Source organism: Arachis ipaensis, chromosome B7 (assembly GCF_059453495.1).
Source record: "Arachis ipaensis isolate K30076 ecotype BB chromosome B7, ASM5945349v1, whole genome shotgun sequence".
NCBI lineage: Eukaryota > Viridiplantae > Streptophyta > Magnoliopsida > Fabales > Fabaceae > Arachis > Arachis ipaensis.
In genome coordinates this window covers 111,004,097-111,022,611 of record NC_142442.1, presented here as the reverse complement: position 1 = coordinate 111,022,611, position 18,515 = coordinate 111,004,097, and the positions used below count along the sequence as shown (strand labels likewise).

Sequence of the window (18,515 nt, the reverse complement as noted above, 5' to 3'; positions counted from 1 at the left end):
GCACCTCCATAACAAAAGTAGAGATATGGGGTATATATGTAGGAGTCAAATTGGCAAGTGATTCTCAACATTCAAAACCTGGTAATTGAGACAAATTCCATGTGTGCGCTGCAACTGATCCATGACCATCCTCAATGGCATGTGGCAACCTCTCTCATCCGATCAATTCGCACTCTCCTCGCAAAACAAGAACTATTTCGTGTTCACCATATTTTTAGAGAAGCGAACTTTCCAGCGGATACACTTGTTAAGCATGCTTAAGAATAAGGATAGTAACATCACCCGAACCCGCAGGTACCCACCCCCTCCCCCCTATCCACTCAGGACAGGTAATGCAGGGGATTTTACCGGGGCGAATTCTTGAGCGGGGCGGGGTGGGGCCGGATTTAGATAATACCCCACCCGGTATATGTATAATATATATAATTTTAATATATAATATGTATAATATATATAAAATAATTAGTAAAATGATTAATAATATTGTATCACATTTAAATTTTTACTTTAACTTATGTTATATATGTGATGATAGGTATATAAATTTTAAAATTTTATTTTATTTATTGAATTTTAATAATTATAGGAACAGGTAAAAGGGGGCGAATACCTGCGGATAGGAATGAGACGAATTCTATGTGAATTATTGTAGGACGACACGAAATCGAGTAGAGTAAAAACAAGCCCTTGCCATCCTACTCAGGAAGCTCCGATGGGACTCCAATGCTTTGAAGAAACCCTGCCTTTCTTTCTCAGCACCTGGAAGCAGTTAGAAGTTTGTGCTTCCCTAGACCCACCATAATGTAGTCTTTTTTAGTTTCTTGGGCCTTTGGCCCCGTTTACCATTTAAAAAAAAAAACACGTGGATACAGATTTGGATAATTTCATTAAGGAAAACGTCAAACAATCAATAATTATTTCATCAGAACTAGTGAACTATATCGACGATTAATGCCACTTAATCTTACCCAAATATTTTAATTTAATAAAAGCTACTCCCAAAAAGCGAACAGTTTCTTACACCCCAAAAATAAATCAACCAGGGAAAATGGTTTAAACTAGATATAATTATTACCATTAAACAACTGGGTTGCAAGGAGGTGGTTTCCAGCATCAAGTAAAAGTAACAAGAAACAGATGACCAGTCACTGCCATCTGCTAATGCTACATACTCCTAAATCACATCCCATTCAGCCTGAACTACTTAAATCACCCATATTCAGAATGGCTAAAGCAGAAAACTAACCTACACAATGTTTTTTCTTTTAATCTTGCACTAATAATACAGAAAAGCTAATGTTACATGTTTGTCTCGTGGATGCTTAAAGCAGCAAGCAGACAGATAAGTAAGAACATAACAAGTGCGTGGAGCCTGACCACCCCATGCCAAATCCAATACACAAACTAGCTACCAGAGTTTCATTTCCAGGGCATTCCAGAAATTCCTTGTGGGGTGTTATTGTTATTGCAAACATCTGTACTCAGGTTAAGTGGGCTCCCGGCTCCACCAGAAGATTCACTAAGAGTGCCATGCGATGGCGAGCTGCTTTGACCTGCCGGGAGAACATTAGGGGAGGAAGCTAAGGTCCCCATCTGGTTCTGGTTCTGGTTCTGATTCTGGTTCGATGACTTCATTTTCTTGTAACCACCATCTACAAGGAAGCTTGCGAAAACTATCTGCAAAACATTAAGAACACGAGGATATGCTTTTTTCCGCTTTAAAATTTCTGCATTATACAGGAACAAATCAAGAAATCCAATGTACCTGAATTGGGGAAGCAGCTACACAAACACCTGCGATTGCACCACCCATAACCCGACCATCAGGCCCAGACAAGGTCAGACTTAAAGAACCAGTTCTTTGGAACTGACCATTTTCAGAAAGAAGAAAAGAACCACAGAGTGCCAGGATCTCAAATCGTCCCTGAAAACCCAAATACCAGTTTTCACAATGCTTTGATAAATGAAAACAATAATACATGTAAAACTCTTAACAGTCTACAAGAGATTGATCAAAGACATTTGCAGTTAAAAGAAATATCGAGGGATCTAATGAATTTTTGGCACGAAGATGAATTCAATCAAATGAAAAGGACAAAATGAGAAGGACACAGTGAGAAGTTGCTCAGACGTTCAGATGTTTAATAACCTCATAAGTCACAGTTCCTCCAGGTATCGAAGGTTGGCTAAGTGTTACATTAGATATGGTTCCATTTGCTGTTAAGATACAAATATTTCTTGGACCATCCATGGAGATGGACGTAACCTTTACTCCCAGATCCTGGGAAAAAAATATAAAAAATCATGTTATCTCAAGGGGAATGAAGCAGTAATGTTTGGAGATTACTAGAATCAGAACCAAGATAGTATTACCTCTCCAGATTTCACAGTAAGAACATGCGGAGTGAAAGTAAGTTTTGCCAATCCTGCAAGTGAGAATTTCTGTGAGAAACTACCCTGAAACTCAATAGCTAAATTCCATAATGAAAATATTGTAAAACCATGCACATTTATATGAGGCTAATTTGCAGATGAACATAGCTAAAGTTTGCTCATGTTACAGGAATACAAGGCAAATAGGACATTGCTTACAAACCGGCAGAAAAAATCACACCAAAAAAAGAAAGAACATATGATACACGGGCAAAAGTGTCATTTTAGAAAAAATTAGGGAATCCAAACTCGAGAGCAGGATGGAATTGGTCCCAAAGAGTTCCTGCAGATAAATAGATTATTACAATACAAGAAGCATCTATCCACCTTCACCTTCTCCAATTTACAATTAGAAAGTTACAGAGTGACCCACAGCAACGTTGTAGCTTAAGTGCTTAAACCAATATTTTAAAACGATCAAACACCATCAAAACGTATACCGTCAGAAAATAGAGCAATATTATATACAAACCACAGCGAAGCCAAAAAAAATAATGTTAAAAATTGTTACACACCACGAAAAGCTTAAAAAAATAAAAGAAAGAAAAGACCGAGAACAACAAATTAGAACTACACCTTAGCAATAAAAAAAAAAGACTAAAAAAGCTCAAAGCTTGAAAGCAAAGACTATAAAAGAAGAGCAATTACCAAGACCCTTTAAGTGAGGATGCTTGTTGAGAGAGCCACGAGGCCTTCCCCTTTTCTTCCCGGAATTAGAATTAGGTGTGGCGGAAGCAATTCCCGGCGACATAGCTCCGCCACCGGACTGATTCTGGTTCAAGCTCGAATTCAGATTCGGATTCTGGTTCTGGCTGTGGTTAACGGTCATACCAGGAGCAGAAGAATCTGGATTCAACCCTAACCCTACGCCGCCACCATCCGGTACGTATTTCCTTGGCCTCCCTCTCTTCTTCTTCGGCTCAGAGCTACTCCCGATGTGGCCGCCCTGTGGCAGCGCCGCCACCGATTCGATGCCGCCAACCGCGCTGCCATTGATGTTGATAGGAGCAGCGGTGACTGCGGTGGAAGGGTGGTAAGTTGGAGAAGCAGAAGGTGGCGCAAGAGGGTTGTTGTTGCTGTTGCTGTAGAGAGCAGGGCCATCAGAAAAGTCCAAACGCATGTTGTTATGGCTGTGAAGCCCAACGGTGAAGCCTTCTCTGCTTCCCATCTCCGATCCCGACATGCTTTTCACTTTTCAGTTTTTCACACACACTCTCTCTCTCTCTCTCTCTCTCTCTCTCTCTCTCGCTTGCTGTTTCTCAGTGTCTGTGGATTCCACAACAATACAGGATTTATGTTAACGTTCTCATCTGCTTCTGGTTTTGGCCGTACAGAGATATAAACCCTAATCTGAATAGGAACATTCAATTTAGGGTACAATAATAATAACTATGACAAATTGACAACACTTCCCTTACCCCCTCTGCCCCCCGCCACACACAATCATCAACTTTCCTTTTTCTGCTTCCGGACACATCATAACTAAACCTCATTCAATTATTCAAATTCAAATTTCGAAAGTAACAAACGAATCCCTCCTATCAAATTGAAAACCCTTCTTTTCTTCTTTTTCCTTTTTTTTTTCTTGGTGGTTTTGAAATTTCGCATTCGCGCACCGGATTAAAAATTTTGGACCGGCTCTTACAAAATTTGATTTTGCCCCCAAAATCAGAACGCCGAAGGAAAGGGAGGGAAAAACCGTAGCCCTAATTTCACATTATCGGGCAGTGTTGCAGTAAAACTCCCCAAATCGGCCACACACTGATGATAGTCAAGTTACATATTTTACTTCCGAGAATCGTGAAAACAGAAAATTCTTTTGGAATAAAAGGATTGTTTTAATTAAATTGAGTGAGTCCGCTGATTAAAAAGTATATAATTTTAGAGCATCAATTTGGAATTTTCATATTGCGAAAATGGTGTTTTTTTTTGTTTGTTTTCTTAATTGGCTAGCAGAATCGAGTTAAATTAAAAATAAAAGAACACATGGAAAGGAGGAGAAATAAAATGAAGAACGACAAAAGGGAGAAAATAATAATAATAATAATAACAATAACAATAAATAATAAATTTCTTTTAACTTACCAAATAACTCTATGGAAAAGGAATTTGCAGAGTGTGAGATTTATAGGAGGAGAATAACGAAGGAATTGGGAACGAAAAAAAAAAAAAAAAACCAAGGTCGTCCCTTTCACGTAAGTAACTTACTTCCTTCAATTTTCTTCGATTTTATTCCTAAGTAAGTATGATCCTTTTTTCACTCCGGGGCCTTTCTACTTATTGTTACGCCCAACCCATTTTTTAGTACTATAAAAATTTCATACACAATTTAAAATTTGTTTGTACATTATTAAATCGATAAAAAATATATTTAATAATTTTTTTATTTTTAATATATTTGACAAATATATAATATTAAAAATAAAAATATTAAAAAAATAAAAAAATTTATTTTTTTAGAAAATTATAATTTATACTTTTTTAAAAAAGTTTTTTTATTTTTAAGAGAAAGATGTTTTTTACTTGATAAATAAATAAAAAATATTTTTATCTTATTTTATTTAAATATAATTGATAAATATAAAAAAATTTTATATAAAATATCCAAATACAAAACTGTTTTTACTTTTGTAGAAATCTTTTAAGATATATTATTTAAAAAATTTTTTTTGAGAATGGCACCCAAATAATTTTAACATGTCAAAAAGATCTTACTAAAATATGGCGATGAAAAATAAGTTTGATAAACTTAATCTAAATGAAATTCTGGAGATGGTGTCAGATGATTATATATTGAGGACTTAATTTTGAATTTGATCATGGAAAATCAAGCTCCTTCCATTCTTAAGCCAACCACTGAGGGATCCTTAGAAAAATATGAAGATTAGTATAGGCCATGAAAATTGTCTTTGATTGTCATGTCCCTCGAAAAAACTATCAATTTTCAAGTTATTGATAAAAGGGTTCAAAAACAATGGATAAAAAATGGGCTAATTTTTTCGGATATGATGCACGGTTTGGTGTAACGCCCGTTTATGGAGGTTAGTGGTGTTTAACAAGTGTGTGACGGCGGTCATCTGACGGAGGAAAATCGGACGGTCCGATTTCATGCAGGGGGTGAGGGTCACAAATTGGACCGTCCGATTTGTGCGCAGTGATGGTGCATGCATTGAAGTCGGACCAAACGATTTGTAGCATGCGGAAGAGTGTTGGTTTTTTTTTACCGAAGGAAATCGGACCAACCGATTTGAGGGCCTATTTCAAAAAATGTTGCTAACCAAAATCGGACCCAGCGATTTTGGGTAAAGAAAATTTTTTGGGCGGGCTTTCTGGTAATCGGACCGTCCGATTTTTTTGTTCTTAAAATTTCGAATGGCCATACATCCGATTGGATGGTCCGATTTGAGTGTGGTATATATATATATATTGATGCACCCACCGAATCTGAGCAGCTCATTTCATTCTTCTTCTTCGTTGCTACAACTCTCTAAATCTCTTCTTTGCAGATCTTTTCTTCTTTATTTGTAGATCTCTTCTTCTCTATTATCATGGATGATAGAGTAAGATTAAAAGTGTATTATGATGGCCATATTTTATTACAAACATCAGAAGGAGTGAAATTTGTGTGTGATAATTCGTTAGATATTATTATTCCATTCACACTGTCATTTGAAGAATTAAAAGGGGTCATATGTGAGAAGATGGATTTTGAAATATCTAGGAGAGTGTCGTGTATTCTGTACAGATATCCTATATCTGTCTTTGGTGGGTTCGTGCAATTTCAAACGAAATACGTGACTGACGAAGTGAGCATGCAAGAAATGTTTTCAGTGTATCTTGAAAGTCGGTCGCGAATGACGTTTATCGAATTGTACATCGAGTTCGAGCAATCTGCAGCGGACCGAGATATTGAATTGGAAGATTACAACAGTGATAGTGAAGAAGAGTTCGAAAGTAACTACGAGGTCGTTGATCCGGGTGGAAACGAAGATCAAGCTGACGAGACTATGGTGGCAGATGTAGTGGATGTGGCAAATGCACTAGCAAATCAGCAGCCGTTTGTGGAGCCGAGTTTCATGCGGTCATTGGATTTGGATGCCATGCATGCACCGGAGTATCCTCAATATGTAAATGCAGGTGCGCCATTAATTTAAATTAAGATTTGTGATAGTATGATTTGTGCATGAGTTGTGTTTAGGACAAATAATTAAGACAAGGGTAAATAGGCAAAATATAGCATGTAATTAGTAATTGTTTAACGTTTAATATAGTCAAATTGGTGATTGAATCAAACTGGCTCGGCCGGTTCGACCGGGGCAGACACTTGGACAGGGCTGGTCGGTTCTACCGGAGTGGCCGGTTCGACTGGACCGACTGGTTCGACCGGACCGACCGGTTCAACTGGACTGGTTGGTTCAACCGGACCAGCTTGGTCGACCAAAATGACCGATTTGATTGGACCGGCCATCTAGACCGGATTGGTCGGTCCTCCTAAGCAGGGCATTAGCACAGGAGTTGACGGTTCGACCGGACCGGCCGGTTGGACCGGACCGGTCAGTTCAATCGGACCAGCTTGGTCGACCAAAATGACCGGTTCGATAACCGGTTCGGTTTTGAGAAGTACGTTTTCCATTTTTCTGTGCTTATTAGTTTATTACATTATTAGTTCTAACAACTCTAAAATTTGTGATGTTATTGCAGCAGAGCTTCCCCTTATGCCGGATGGTGAATTTACTGTGGGGATGGAATTCAGTTCTAGGGAGGCAGTAATTAAGGCGATGAAAGATTATACAATCCGCAGAGGTGTAGATTATCAGGTGCATGAGTCAGAACCGACGACATTCTATGCCAAATGCACCCAGTATCATGCAGGATGTGATTGGCTGATCAGGGTGAGCAAAATGTCCAGAAAGTTCTGTTGGGAGATAAGGAGGTACAACGGTAGTCACACCTGTACTAGGGCCACCATTTCTCAAGATCATTTGAAGCTGGATTCCAACACAGTTGCAGAAGCAATAAAGCCGTTGGTAGAAGTTGACCCGTCTATTAGGGTGAAATCAGTGATTGCGGAAGTACAGTTAAAGTTTAACTACACCATCAGTTATCACAAAGCATGGTTGGCTAAACAGAAGGCAGTGGAGTCAATTTTCGGAGGGTGGGAAGCTTCGTACGAAGCCTTGCCGATATGGTTTGAGGCCATGATTCACAAGGAGCCATCCGCAGTTGTTCATTTTGAAACAATGCCTGCGTACCAGGGAGATGACTTGGTTCCTAATATTCGTGTGCTAAACCGAGTCTTCTGGAGTTATTATCCTTGTATTAGAGCCTTCAGACATTGCAAGCCAATAGTGCAGGTAGACAGAACTCATTTGTATGGAAAGTACAAGGGTTGTTTGTTGGTTGCAGTCTCACAGGATGGCAACAACAACATCGTCCCGATTGCATTTGCCATAGTTGAGGGAGAGACATCTGAGGCTTGGCACTTTTTTCTCAGTAACTTGCGACAGCATGTTGTGACACGTGATGGTGTGGGCCTTATCTCCGATCGACATGACTCCATTAGGTCTGCTATTGCTCGTAGTCACGGAGCTTGGTCTCCTCCCAGAGCATTCCACATGTTTTGCATCAGACACATAGAGTCCAACTTTCTGAGAAAATTCAAGGCTCCGTATCTACAGAAGCTTATTGTCAACATCGATATGATATTTACGATTACATTTACTCCTGGACTCAGTTATTATGATGAATGTTTCTTATGGTGGGCCCTTTTTTATGTGACAGGTTACTCGCGAACAGTTCACGAATACGAGACGCGTTATCAGCGTTTACGTGAGCGGGGTGAGGCTTATACCAACTGGTTGGATCGAATCCCGCGTGAGCAGTATGCTTTGGCATTTGATGGGGGATATCGATGGGGTCATATGACAACCAATCTAGTGGAATGCATCAACTCGGTATTGAAAGGGGCTCGCAATCTTCCAGTCACTGCACTTGTTAAGGCAACATTTTACAAGCTTAATGAATTGTTCACCCGAAAAAGAGCCGAAGCTGAGGCTTGAATTAATGCAGGACATGTGTTCTCTGAACTTGTAACCTCCAAACTACATGCAAATCAGCGGGCAGCAGGTAACATCCAAGTTAGTTGCTTTGACCGACAGAATGAGGTATTCGAAGTGCGTGAGTGTCTTAGTGGTGTGGAGTATACAGTGGACCTCCGTCAACAACGGTGTGACTGTGGTGAGTTCCAAGTGGATCGGCTTCCGTGTCGACATGTGTTTGCTTGTTGTGCAAACCAACGTCTTGATTGGCAACTGTATGTACATGATGTCTACAAGATGGACCAGATTCGACGAGTGTACAGGGCTAGGTTTAGGCCACTCGGGAATCCGACAACATGGGCTGTTTACCATGGACCTCGATTCGTAGGTAATCCATTCCTAAGACGGGTATCCAAAGGTCGGCCAAGGATGACCCGGTTCTTGAATGAGATGGACACTCGGATGTTGCGTGGTCCTAGGCGATGTAAGCAATGCGGGGCCAAGGGCCACAGCCGTAGTAGATGTCGTCAATGTGGTGGGCCAAGTAATCCGGGTGCGACCACGCAATAGAGCTCCGGCCATAGCGGTTACTCGATTTAGTGTATGACTTTGAGTATTTTATATATTGTATGACTTTCGTATGTGGCGTTATTGTATGACGTGATTAACAATTCCAATTCAAGACATAATTCCTTCTTTTTAAATATATCATCTTTAAATATATCATGTTTAAAACCAAATCTTTTTAGATATTTACTTCGATAGAAACTTTCAATTTTATAAAATTTCGGCAGCATCTCCTCTAAAACTCGGACTTTGCCACCCTATTTGGGTCCCATCCGAATATTTCTCAAACCTGTTCTCAACTATTTCCAAATCTCAAACATTCAACAAAATTGAACCAGTTCTATGAATAAGTCCAACACATTCTACATAATTAAGTCCGACATGCTACATAAATAAGTTCAAGACATGATACATAAATAAGTCTAACACATGCTATATAAATAAGTACACGACAAGATACATAAGTAAGTCCAACATCAGTTTCTCATCGCCCATTTTACATCTTTGACTAATTTCTTGCATTTCTTCGCAACCTTCTTAAAAGCGGATGGGGTATACCGACTAGCGCTCCGCCGAGGGGGTCAGCTCTAAGGTTGTATCCTTTTCGCTGTTCACCAGTGGTTGTACCTATGAAAATATTTGATAACCAAATAGTCAAATCAACTAATCAACTCAAATAATCAATAACCAACTAATTCAACAAACAACTAACTAAAAAAATAACTCAAATAATCAATAATCAAGTCAAATAATCGATGACCAACTAATCATATCAACTAATCAAACCGAATAATCAATAACCAACTACTTCATCAAACAACTAATTCAATAATCAACAATCAAGTCAAATAATCAATTTACTACAACTTGTTTTACCTGCAGTAGGCGCTGAACCATGATCCGGACCATCACCCCTATCATCATCATCCTCACCATCCGCCTCATCCTCGTCGTCGTCCTCATCGTCATCCTCATCATCATCCTCGTCTGCAACCTCATCCCCATCTGGATGGTCAACCAGAAAGTCATCATTGTCCTCATCAGCTGGCTGATAGCTCTCTAGAATGAGATTCATCGGAACATGACGATCAACGCCGCTCTGTATGATACCCCTCGTGGCATCATCACTCATACCAGAGTCAACAGAAAATCTACCTCTAGACGTACCAGAGGAAGTGTGCTGTCGAGGTCTCGTATCCAACGACAATCTACCTGGAGCTATCCCGCTCGGTTAGGCCATTTGACCGGTGGGAATGTCTCTGTAAGCTGGATATGAGTAACTTGGAGCAGGAGCCATGAACCCAAGTAGCTGGCTAAAAGAACCCTGTTCACTAGATTCTTGGTGCGGGACACTCCAGTACTGCTGATATACTGGTGGAGTCAGGTAATCCGCAGAATGCATGTCAGGAATGTATGGAGTGAACTGTTCAGGCTCTTGTTGTGCCTGTGTTTGTGAGGAGGGCGGTGGTGGTTGCGGTGGCGATGGTGGTTGCGGTGATTGTGGTTCTTGGTTCTCCTGATTATCTTGCGGATCACCGGGCTGATTATCTTGCGGTTCCATCTGTGACAGCTGTAAGTGGTCACCAAATGCACCTCGGTACCAATGCAAGTAGATATCTGCCTGATGCTGTGAGGGCACCGTGTCATCGACAAGAACTAGACTATACCGGTTCGTCCACTGCATAACCCAGGATGAGTGGGTTCCAGACCAATCTTGATTCTTCGGACCTGTCAGAACTTCGCCGTGTGCTTCACCTAGGTCTCGCTCCTGATCAGGAATACCCTGAGTCAAGCCAAACTGCCTCCTCAGTCTATCAGATGCATGCCACTCAATACATTCAAAAGATATAAGTGGAACTGTGGCACTCCAAATAGCAGAATGCTGACGGATGTCAGGAGGAATCACTTCCGGATCGGTCCTTCCAATTGCATAAGGCTCCCAAACAAACTGCACACATTATGCAAGTAACCAACGATTACACACAAAATAATAATACGGCTTAACGAAAAGAACTACTTATTTATTACAACAAACATGTCCTTCTTGCAAAACATCTAGATCTCTCCTATAGGTCTCAAGGGTACGAAATCTGTAAGGCCGATTCTGACGCTTCCAGTTATGGAACCTGACATCAAGCGAGTCGCTAACTTACATTTATGGATACAATTTAAAATACACTATTTAAAAGCGTTTAGTAATTAAATTTACCTATTTGCAATCGAAAAGATTTGAGGATTGCTTGGAATTGGCGCAATGAATGGTAGACGGGTCCAAGCCCAGGCAAGCAACAGTGTCAGCGGACCATCAATCTCCTTACAGTCGACCCGAGTTGCTCTACACAATGATCTATACAGGTGTGCCAAGCAGGCCGATCCTCAGCTGAACTGTATGATTCCTGCAAAGTTACGGAGTAACGGTAGAAACTTCCAGTGCACCCCTGATGCAGACTTATCTCCAAACATAACGGTCCCAAACAATAACATTATGTGGCACTTCACGTACCTCTGAATCTGGATATCATCAACCAACACTAATCGAGCTTTCAATGCTCGAAACCAAACCAACTTGATGAAACTTCCCCTGCAGTCTGACTTCATAGGTGCAACACCAAACTGATCCAGACATTCAGTCTCTAAAGCCTCATAACTGCTCAGTGTCGGTCCCGTAACTGGAAAACCATTCGTCGGCAGACCAAGAATTAAAGCCACATCCTCCAGTGTCACGGCACACTCACCAACCGGAAAGTGGAACGTGTGTGTTTCAGGGCGCCATCTCTCGACCAGAGCATTAACCAATGCTGACTGGCATTGGACAACTCCAATCTGTGAAACATGATAAAAGCCTGTGTCCCGTAAATACCCTTCCACTATTGGATTGTACCGATCCGGCGGCATATAGTGGTCACATTGCAACATTCGAGAACCCTAAACACAAACATAATATTAAATAATTAACAAATTAAATTTATTTATCAACTCAAACTTTCATTACCAAATAACAAGTAAAACGTATCCACAACCACAACCAATAAAAATATCTATTAAATAAAAAACTATTATACTATATACTAATACTAAAGTAACTATTCAATTATATTCTAACAACATACATACAACAATAAATCAATCATTAATCATTTATTAAATATTTATGTTATACTTATAACAAAAATAGTTAACTTAATAATTTTTAAATCATAATATTTATTTATTTTACTATTTTCCTACGAATGCTTAATCATCATAAATAAATATTATTACTACAAAAAATTTACTTATTACTAACAATATTACTACTTAAATGATTTTCATTATCACATGTTGATCTATATATCTATTAGTGTCATATTGTAATAAAAATAGTTAAACCATCAGTATCGGTTATTATTATTATTATTATTATTATTATTATTATTATTATTATTCCTATAAATTCGGTCATAATAACTAATATTAACTCTTTAATTTATTTATCATATGTACATACCTCCATCTTTAATAACAGTATTATTATTATTATTATCATTATTTTAATTATCTTACTAATAACAATAATCACTTTATTATACTATTATAATGTATAATGCTTTCTTCTAAATAATATTATTACAGTAATTTTCTAATTTCTGTATACTACTAATTTCTAAAATTATTTTAATCAGATTCAAATATTTAAACACTATTATTACACTAATTTCTAACATCATCTTCATAATAAATTACTAATCTCTAACATAATAATAACTATTATTTTAATTAAAATAAAATTTTTTAAAATAAAATAAAAACTTACATAATTAGGATGATCAAGATAATTAGCAATGTGGAGGTCCGGATGATTAACATCTTTTACTCTTCTTCTTCTCCTCGGCATTGTTAACAAGTGGTCCAATTTTTTTTTCCTTCACGTTTTATGTATGGAAGGCCATGGAAGAAGCTTGTGGGGTTGCAGGGGGGAGAGTTTGGTTGCTGAAAGTGAAAGAGAATGGGGAGGGGGCGCACCAATATCACCAAAGTGTTGCTAGTTTCACCTTGGGGGACACTTGCATGCGTGACACTTGGCTGGGGGCACAAATCGGACCGTCCGATTTGTGTACCCTCCCAGCCCCGAATCCGGACCGTCCGATTTCCTTGTATAAATCGGTCCGTCCGATTTCTTCATCGCAGCCGTCACATCTGCGTGAAGCACCATGGACGACCATAACGTGGTTATACACTAACGGTTCCCCAATATAGAAAATAAAAAAGTGTAAAAAAGAACTCCATAAGAGTCATGGACCTAGCTATAAACTTTTTTCTCGTTAGATTCACAGACTAAAATGATTATGCTCATGCACTTTTTTAAGAGTCATGGATGATAGTGGATCACTACCTATTGGTTAGAAATGAAGACCTTTATTTCTTCCATAGAAGATAGACGTGTAGTAGGGATGTTTATAGGTCGGGTCAGGCCGGATTTAATTAGACCCGGACTTGATCCTAAAAGGTCGTCGGGTCTATTTTGACCCAATCCAAAATAGATCGGGTTAAATCGGATCGACTTGATGCAAAATTAGTATATACAAATTTGTAAATTTTATATACAAAAGTAATAAAATTTTATTTTTAAAAATTAAATTTAACAAATGTTATATCATATTTATATCAAGATAAATTATTTTAAAGCAAAAATAATATAATATAATATAAAAAATATTAATTGAAATATAAACATATAATATGATATTACTAATTTCAATCTAAAATATATTTTTTATTATAAAAAATGATTTCGGATTGGATTGGGTGACTCGAAATGTAACCCGAACTTGACCCAAAAATTACACAGGGTAAAAATGACAAACCTGAACCCGGTAAAATACGCCTCGTGTTCGGGACGAGTTTTGGGCCGAACCAAGTCTTGAACACTACTGACGTGTAAAAGGTTGCTGTCTTGATCCGCATACCCAACTTACCAGCAAGGTTAACGAGTTAACATCTATTCACTCCAGAGGCAAATTTGCTACAATATGCGTGGAGATAGATTTGAGAAACAAAATTATTCTCTCCTTCTCAGCCTTAAAAAAAATTTGACATTGTTTATGAAGGTCTTCACTAGATTTACTTCAATTGTGGTAGATATGGTCATAAAATTGATGTATGTAACGAGAAGGTGGCAGAAGGCAGCAGCAAGACCAACTAGGAAACGGTCAATTAGGGGTGTACATGGGCCGGGCCACATCGAATTTGGCTTAACCCAGACCCGACCCGAAATATAGATCGGGCCTAATTTTTAGACCTTAACCCGATCCTAGACCTGATGAAACCTACGCACCTTCGAGCCGGGTGAAAACTGGATAAAAATCGGGTGAAAATCGGGTCTTTAGCATGTAAAAATCACCTAATCTCTAACCATTATTTCACAATTCACATAGTAAAATTCACTTAAAAAAATATAACAAGAAAACCCTTTTCTAAAATTAAGGCATGACCATAATCAATACTAATATTGTCTAATAACACCAAATATTCAAATCAATACAAATAACACAATATTATGCATTAGCCTAAAGTCTTATGCATTTTAAACATAAAACATTAACTTATAATCTTATAATGACTAATAACACAAAATATTAAGGTTTACAATATTTAAATTCCACATAAGATTCGTCATCATCCATCACTAATAACACAAAATATTAATTGTGTATGATGACCGAATCTATTTTTGAGACACTTACACAGTCCTACACCCAATGAAATCACACTAAATTAGCCCCTAAAGTGCTCGGAGCTGGGCCGAGCCATGTACACCCCTACGATCAATAGATCTTGAAAAGGAAAAGGAATCAAGAAGCAGAAAACCAGAAAACTACATCAACCAACTTAATTGCTTCACAACAAGAAAGGCAAGTAATACCAAATCATGATATAAATCAGGAGCAAATCAAGGAGAAATAGGGAAAAAAAGCCCATATGGACCATGAAAGATTGTTAAAAGAAATTAGAGAAGGAATAACATTAAAACTAATCCAGTAGAGAAAGAAAAAAAGAAAAGTACTCATGCTTCGAGATTCCAAGTACTTATGAAGGAAAATATTCAAGATAGTGAAGGAAATCTATCAGAGGCTAGCCATACAAAGTGTAGCCCAGACCAGTTCTTATGCAATTTAGAATTTAGCGATGCTTTTTCGAATGTTGGGGTGAAGCATCTGCCCAAAATGAAGTCTGACCACCTTTCTATTCATCTTAATTTCAACATCCTGTACAAAGATAGAAGAGAAAGATCGTTTAGACTCATTGCGTCTTGGATTCTTCATGGGGATTATAAAAACCTAGTGAGGAAAAGCTAGTGCAAGAAGGAACCTTATGCACAATATCCATAATTTTACCGAGAAAGCTAAAGTGTGAAACAAGGAGGTGCTCAATCATATTTTCAGAAAAAAGCAAAGAATATTGTTCAAACTTGAAGGCATAAACCTGGACTTCTCCTTCAAATAAACCCATTTTTGAAAAAGCTTTAGAAATATCTTGATGCGGAATTTAAAGTCTACAGACTAACTGGCAAGTGCACCGAGTCGTACCAAGTAATACCTCAGGTGAGTGAGGGTCGATCCCACGAGGATTGATGGACTAAGCAACAATGATTGAATGATTTACTTAGTTAGACAAGCAGAAAAGAGTGTTTGGGTCTCAATTGCATTAAACAGTAATTCAGAGAATCAGAAAAGCAAGCAGTAAACAAGTAGTGAATAATATATGGAGAAACAGTTAATGCTTCAGAGATATCTATCTTCCGGATTGACTTTTCTAACTAACTATTTTAATCATGCAAGATTCAATTCATGAAAAATTATATGTGACTAAACCCTAATTCCTTAGACCTTTTTAGTCTCCTCTAACCTTCATCAACTGCCAATTCCTTGGTCACTTGATTCCAATTAGAGGGTTAAGTTCAATTCTAGTTTATATGCCACAAAAACCCTAATTACCCAAATATAAGAGGATTATATGTCACGTATCCTGTTAAGTCCAGATAATTAGAAGTTTAGGAGAATATGTTTTCAAGATGTTGTTCAAGTAAAGAGCTTTTCCAAGTTATACAAGAACTCAATTAGATTCATAAGATAAAGAACGAAAACAATTCTCGAAATAGAAATCAGTACATGAATTAAAATAGAAAAATAATAGTATCAATCCGTACAATAGACAGAGCTCCTAAACTTAACAGTGGAGGTTTAGTTGCTCATGGTTCAAAGAGAAAAATTAGGATTTAGGTAAACTGTAAATTGCAGAATGAGGTAGAAGAGAAGAAATTAGCCCGAAGGGCTGATTCTTTTCCCTTTTATATCTAATCCTAATTAATGTAAAATATATTTTCTAAAAACTAAATAATATCTTTTCCTAATTATAAAAGAAATAACATTTAATCAAAATTTATTAATTGCTTCTCATAGCCTTGTGTAGACGAATTAGGGACCACTTGTGCGTTGAAGGTTGGCGCCAAACTTAGGAAAATCCAAGTTTGGCATGCGGTTGGTGCGTGTGGCTTTCTTGGAGACTTCATGCTGGCGCCGAACTTGAAGAACTTCAAGTTCAGCGTGGAGGAGGCAGCGAGCCTTTCTTTGGAGTCCTTGTGTTGGTGCCGAACTTGAGTAAACTCAAGTTCGGCGTGGAGAAGGCAGCACGATTCCCTTGGGGCTCCTTGAGGTGGCGCCAAACTTGAGATACTCAAGTTTGGCGTGAAGTGGTCCGTACGAAATGGAAGAAAAGGGTATACTATTATATATCGCTGGAAAGCTCTAGAAGTTAGCTTTCCAATGCCGCTAGAATCACATCAATTGGACCTCTGTAGCTTAAGTTTTTTCTGTTTGAGTGCAAGTAGATCGGGGTTGACAACATCATTCACTTTCTTCCTTTTCTGCTACAAAACTCCGTCAAATCCATCTGAATGGTACCTGAAATAAACAAAAATTGCAAACAACTAAAAGTAGCATTCATTGTGGCTAAAGGTAATTAAATCTGGATTAAACTCAACAATTTGAATGCAAATTCACTAAAAAAAGATAGAGAAGATGCTCATGCATCAGACCTATGGAGAGAGTATGAAGTGGTGGTAATTGAGGAAGAAAGCTACTGACAATAGATGTCTAGATATAATGTAATTAACTTTAGAGGATAAAACTCAAAGTATTTTCACCAAAAAGATAATGAAAGGAAAAGGAGAAATCATGTGACCTGCCTGAAAAATACCAATGATGAGTGGATTGATAATGTGGAAGAGCTCAAGGAGTTAGGAGTATTTTTTCAAATCTTTTTATGCACCTAACAATTATTCACCTGTTTTACCCATTTTCTCTATTATAAGCAAATTTCTCAGGTTAGCCGAGGCTGATGTGACACATTTAAGTAGAGATATCACTTATGAAGAAGTGAAACATGCTGTCGTTAGCATGGGGAGGTAGCAAGCACCAAGAAGTGATGACCTTCCAACAAAATTTTTTCAACATTCATGGACTGGGTGGCTAATTCTTTAGTCAATTAAGTTCAAAAAAATTTTTGGAGGTCGGAAGATATAGCGGGGCTAAATCAGACTTTAATTTCTATTATCCAAAAGATCCCCGCCCCAAAAAATTTCACGCAATTCAGACCTATTAATTTGTGTAACGTTTGTTATAAAATTGTTACAAAGATTATTGTCGAAAGGTTTAAACCTATTATGAATTATATTGTCTCTAACACTCAAGCTAGCTTTGTACCAGGTAGAGTGAGTGCAGATAACATCTTGGTGGCTCAAAAGGTTATCCATACCATGAGAACTAGAAGCAACGACAAGAGTCTTATGACTATAAAGATAGATTTGAAAAAGGCCTATGACTGCTTAAACTGGAGATTTGTCATGGGGATGTTGAATGATATTAGCATACCAGAAAGCATTGTGAATGTTATTCATAATTGTATATCTTCCCCTTCAATGAATCTGTTATGGAATGGATCTTTGTCTGAACCTTTCGAGCTAGCAAGAGGAATTAGACAGTGATGTCCTTTATCCACTTACCTTTTCAATTTGTGCATTAAAAAGTTGTCTCATTTAATTAATTCTCTTATGAAGTAGAAAAAATGAAAACCTATTAAACTAGCTAGAAGCGAGTCTCAATTGTGTCATTTCTGTTTTGCAGACAATCTTGTCCTCTTTGAACAAGCGGATAGAGACTAGGCTCAAGCCATTAAGGAAATATTGAAGGTGTTTTGTGAAGCTTCATGAAAAAAGTTAGTATTACCAGGTTCTGTGTATTTTTCTCTAAGAATGTTAATCATACGATTAGAAAAGAGCTTTGGAAGAACCTTGGTATCCTCTAACCAACAACCTTGCAAGTACCTCGGAGTGTCTCTCATTCACGAAAAATGCAAGAGATGTAAGAACTGGAAGTTAATAGCCCTTTAAAATAAAATAAAATAATAATTTAATAGCCAGGAATAAGCTCAAAAATTTAG

The 18,515-nt window shown here is 37.9% G+C and overlaps 2 protein-coding genes across 3 annotated transcripts; one reads left to right on the top strand and one right to left on the bottom strand.

The window, feature by feature from the left end:
• Positions 1–1,049: 1,049 nt before the first annotated feature.
• Positions 1,050–4,703, bottom strand: LOC107609581 (AT hook motif DNA-binding family protein). 2 transcript variants are annotated; one of them, XM_016311583.3, is made up of 6 exons: positions 4,519–4,703; positions 3,082–3,783; positions 2,374–2,426; positions 2,150–2,281; positions 1,766–1,924; positions 1,050–1,677 (listed from the first exon to the last, which is right to left on the bottom strand). In XM_016311583.3, the coding sequence occupies exons 2-6, from the start codon at positions 3,614–3,616 to the stop codon at positions 1,420–1,422; spliced, it is 1,137 nt and encodes a 378-aa protein (XP_016167069.1). In that variant the 5' UTR covers positions 3,617–3,783; positions 4,519–4,703; the 3' UTR covers positions 1,050–1,419. The 2 variants fall into 2 exon arrangements, with proteins under 2 accessions (XP_016167069.1, XP_088349399.1); XM_088493273.1 differs by having other exon boundaries at positions 3,082–3,699; positions 4,519–4,648.
• Positions 4,704–6,134: 1,431 nt separating this feature from the next.
• LOC107607450 (uncharacterized) lies at positions 6,135–8,492 on the top strand. The gene is made up of 2 exons (XM_088494861.1): positions 6,135–6,570; positions 7,135–8,492. The coding sequence occupies exons 1-2, from the start codon at positions 6,135–6,137 to the stop codon at positions 8,490–8,492; spliced, it is 1,794 nt and encodes a 597-aa protein (XP_088350987.1).
• The last annotated feature ends 10,023 nt before the right edge of the window (positions 8,493–18,515 follow it).

What these genes read in the sequence shown, in the direction of transcription:
- LOC107609581 (XM_016311583.3), bottom strand. Translation starts at nt 3,616, where the DNA reads ATGTCGGGATCGGAGATGGGAAGCAGAGAAGGCTTCACCGTTGGGCTT. An exon ending in TTACTGTGAAATCTGGAGAG is followed by an intron (nt 2,282 to 2,373) that starts GTAATACTATCT and finishes TTTTTTTCCCAG; the next exon opens with GATCTGGGAGTAAAGGTTAC. An exon ending in GAGGAACTGTGACTTATGAG is followed by an intron (nt 1,925 to 2,149) that starts GTTATTAAACAT and finishes TTGGGTTTTCAG; the next exon opens with GGACGATTTGAGATCCTGGC.
- LOC107607450 (XM_088494861.1), top strand. Translation starts at nt 6,135, where the DNA reads ATGGATTTTGAAATATCTAGGAGAGTGTCGTGTATTCTGTACAGATAT. An exon ending in TCCTCAATATGTAAATGCAG is followed by an intron (nt 6,571 to 7,134) that starts GTGCGCCATTAA and finishes ATGTTATTGCAG; the next exon opens with CAGAGCTTCCCCTTATGCCG.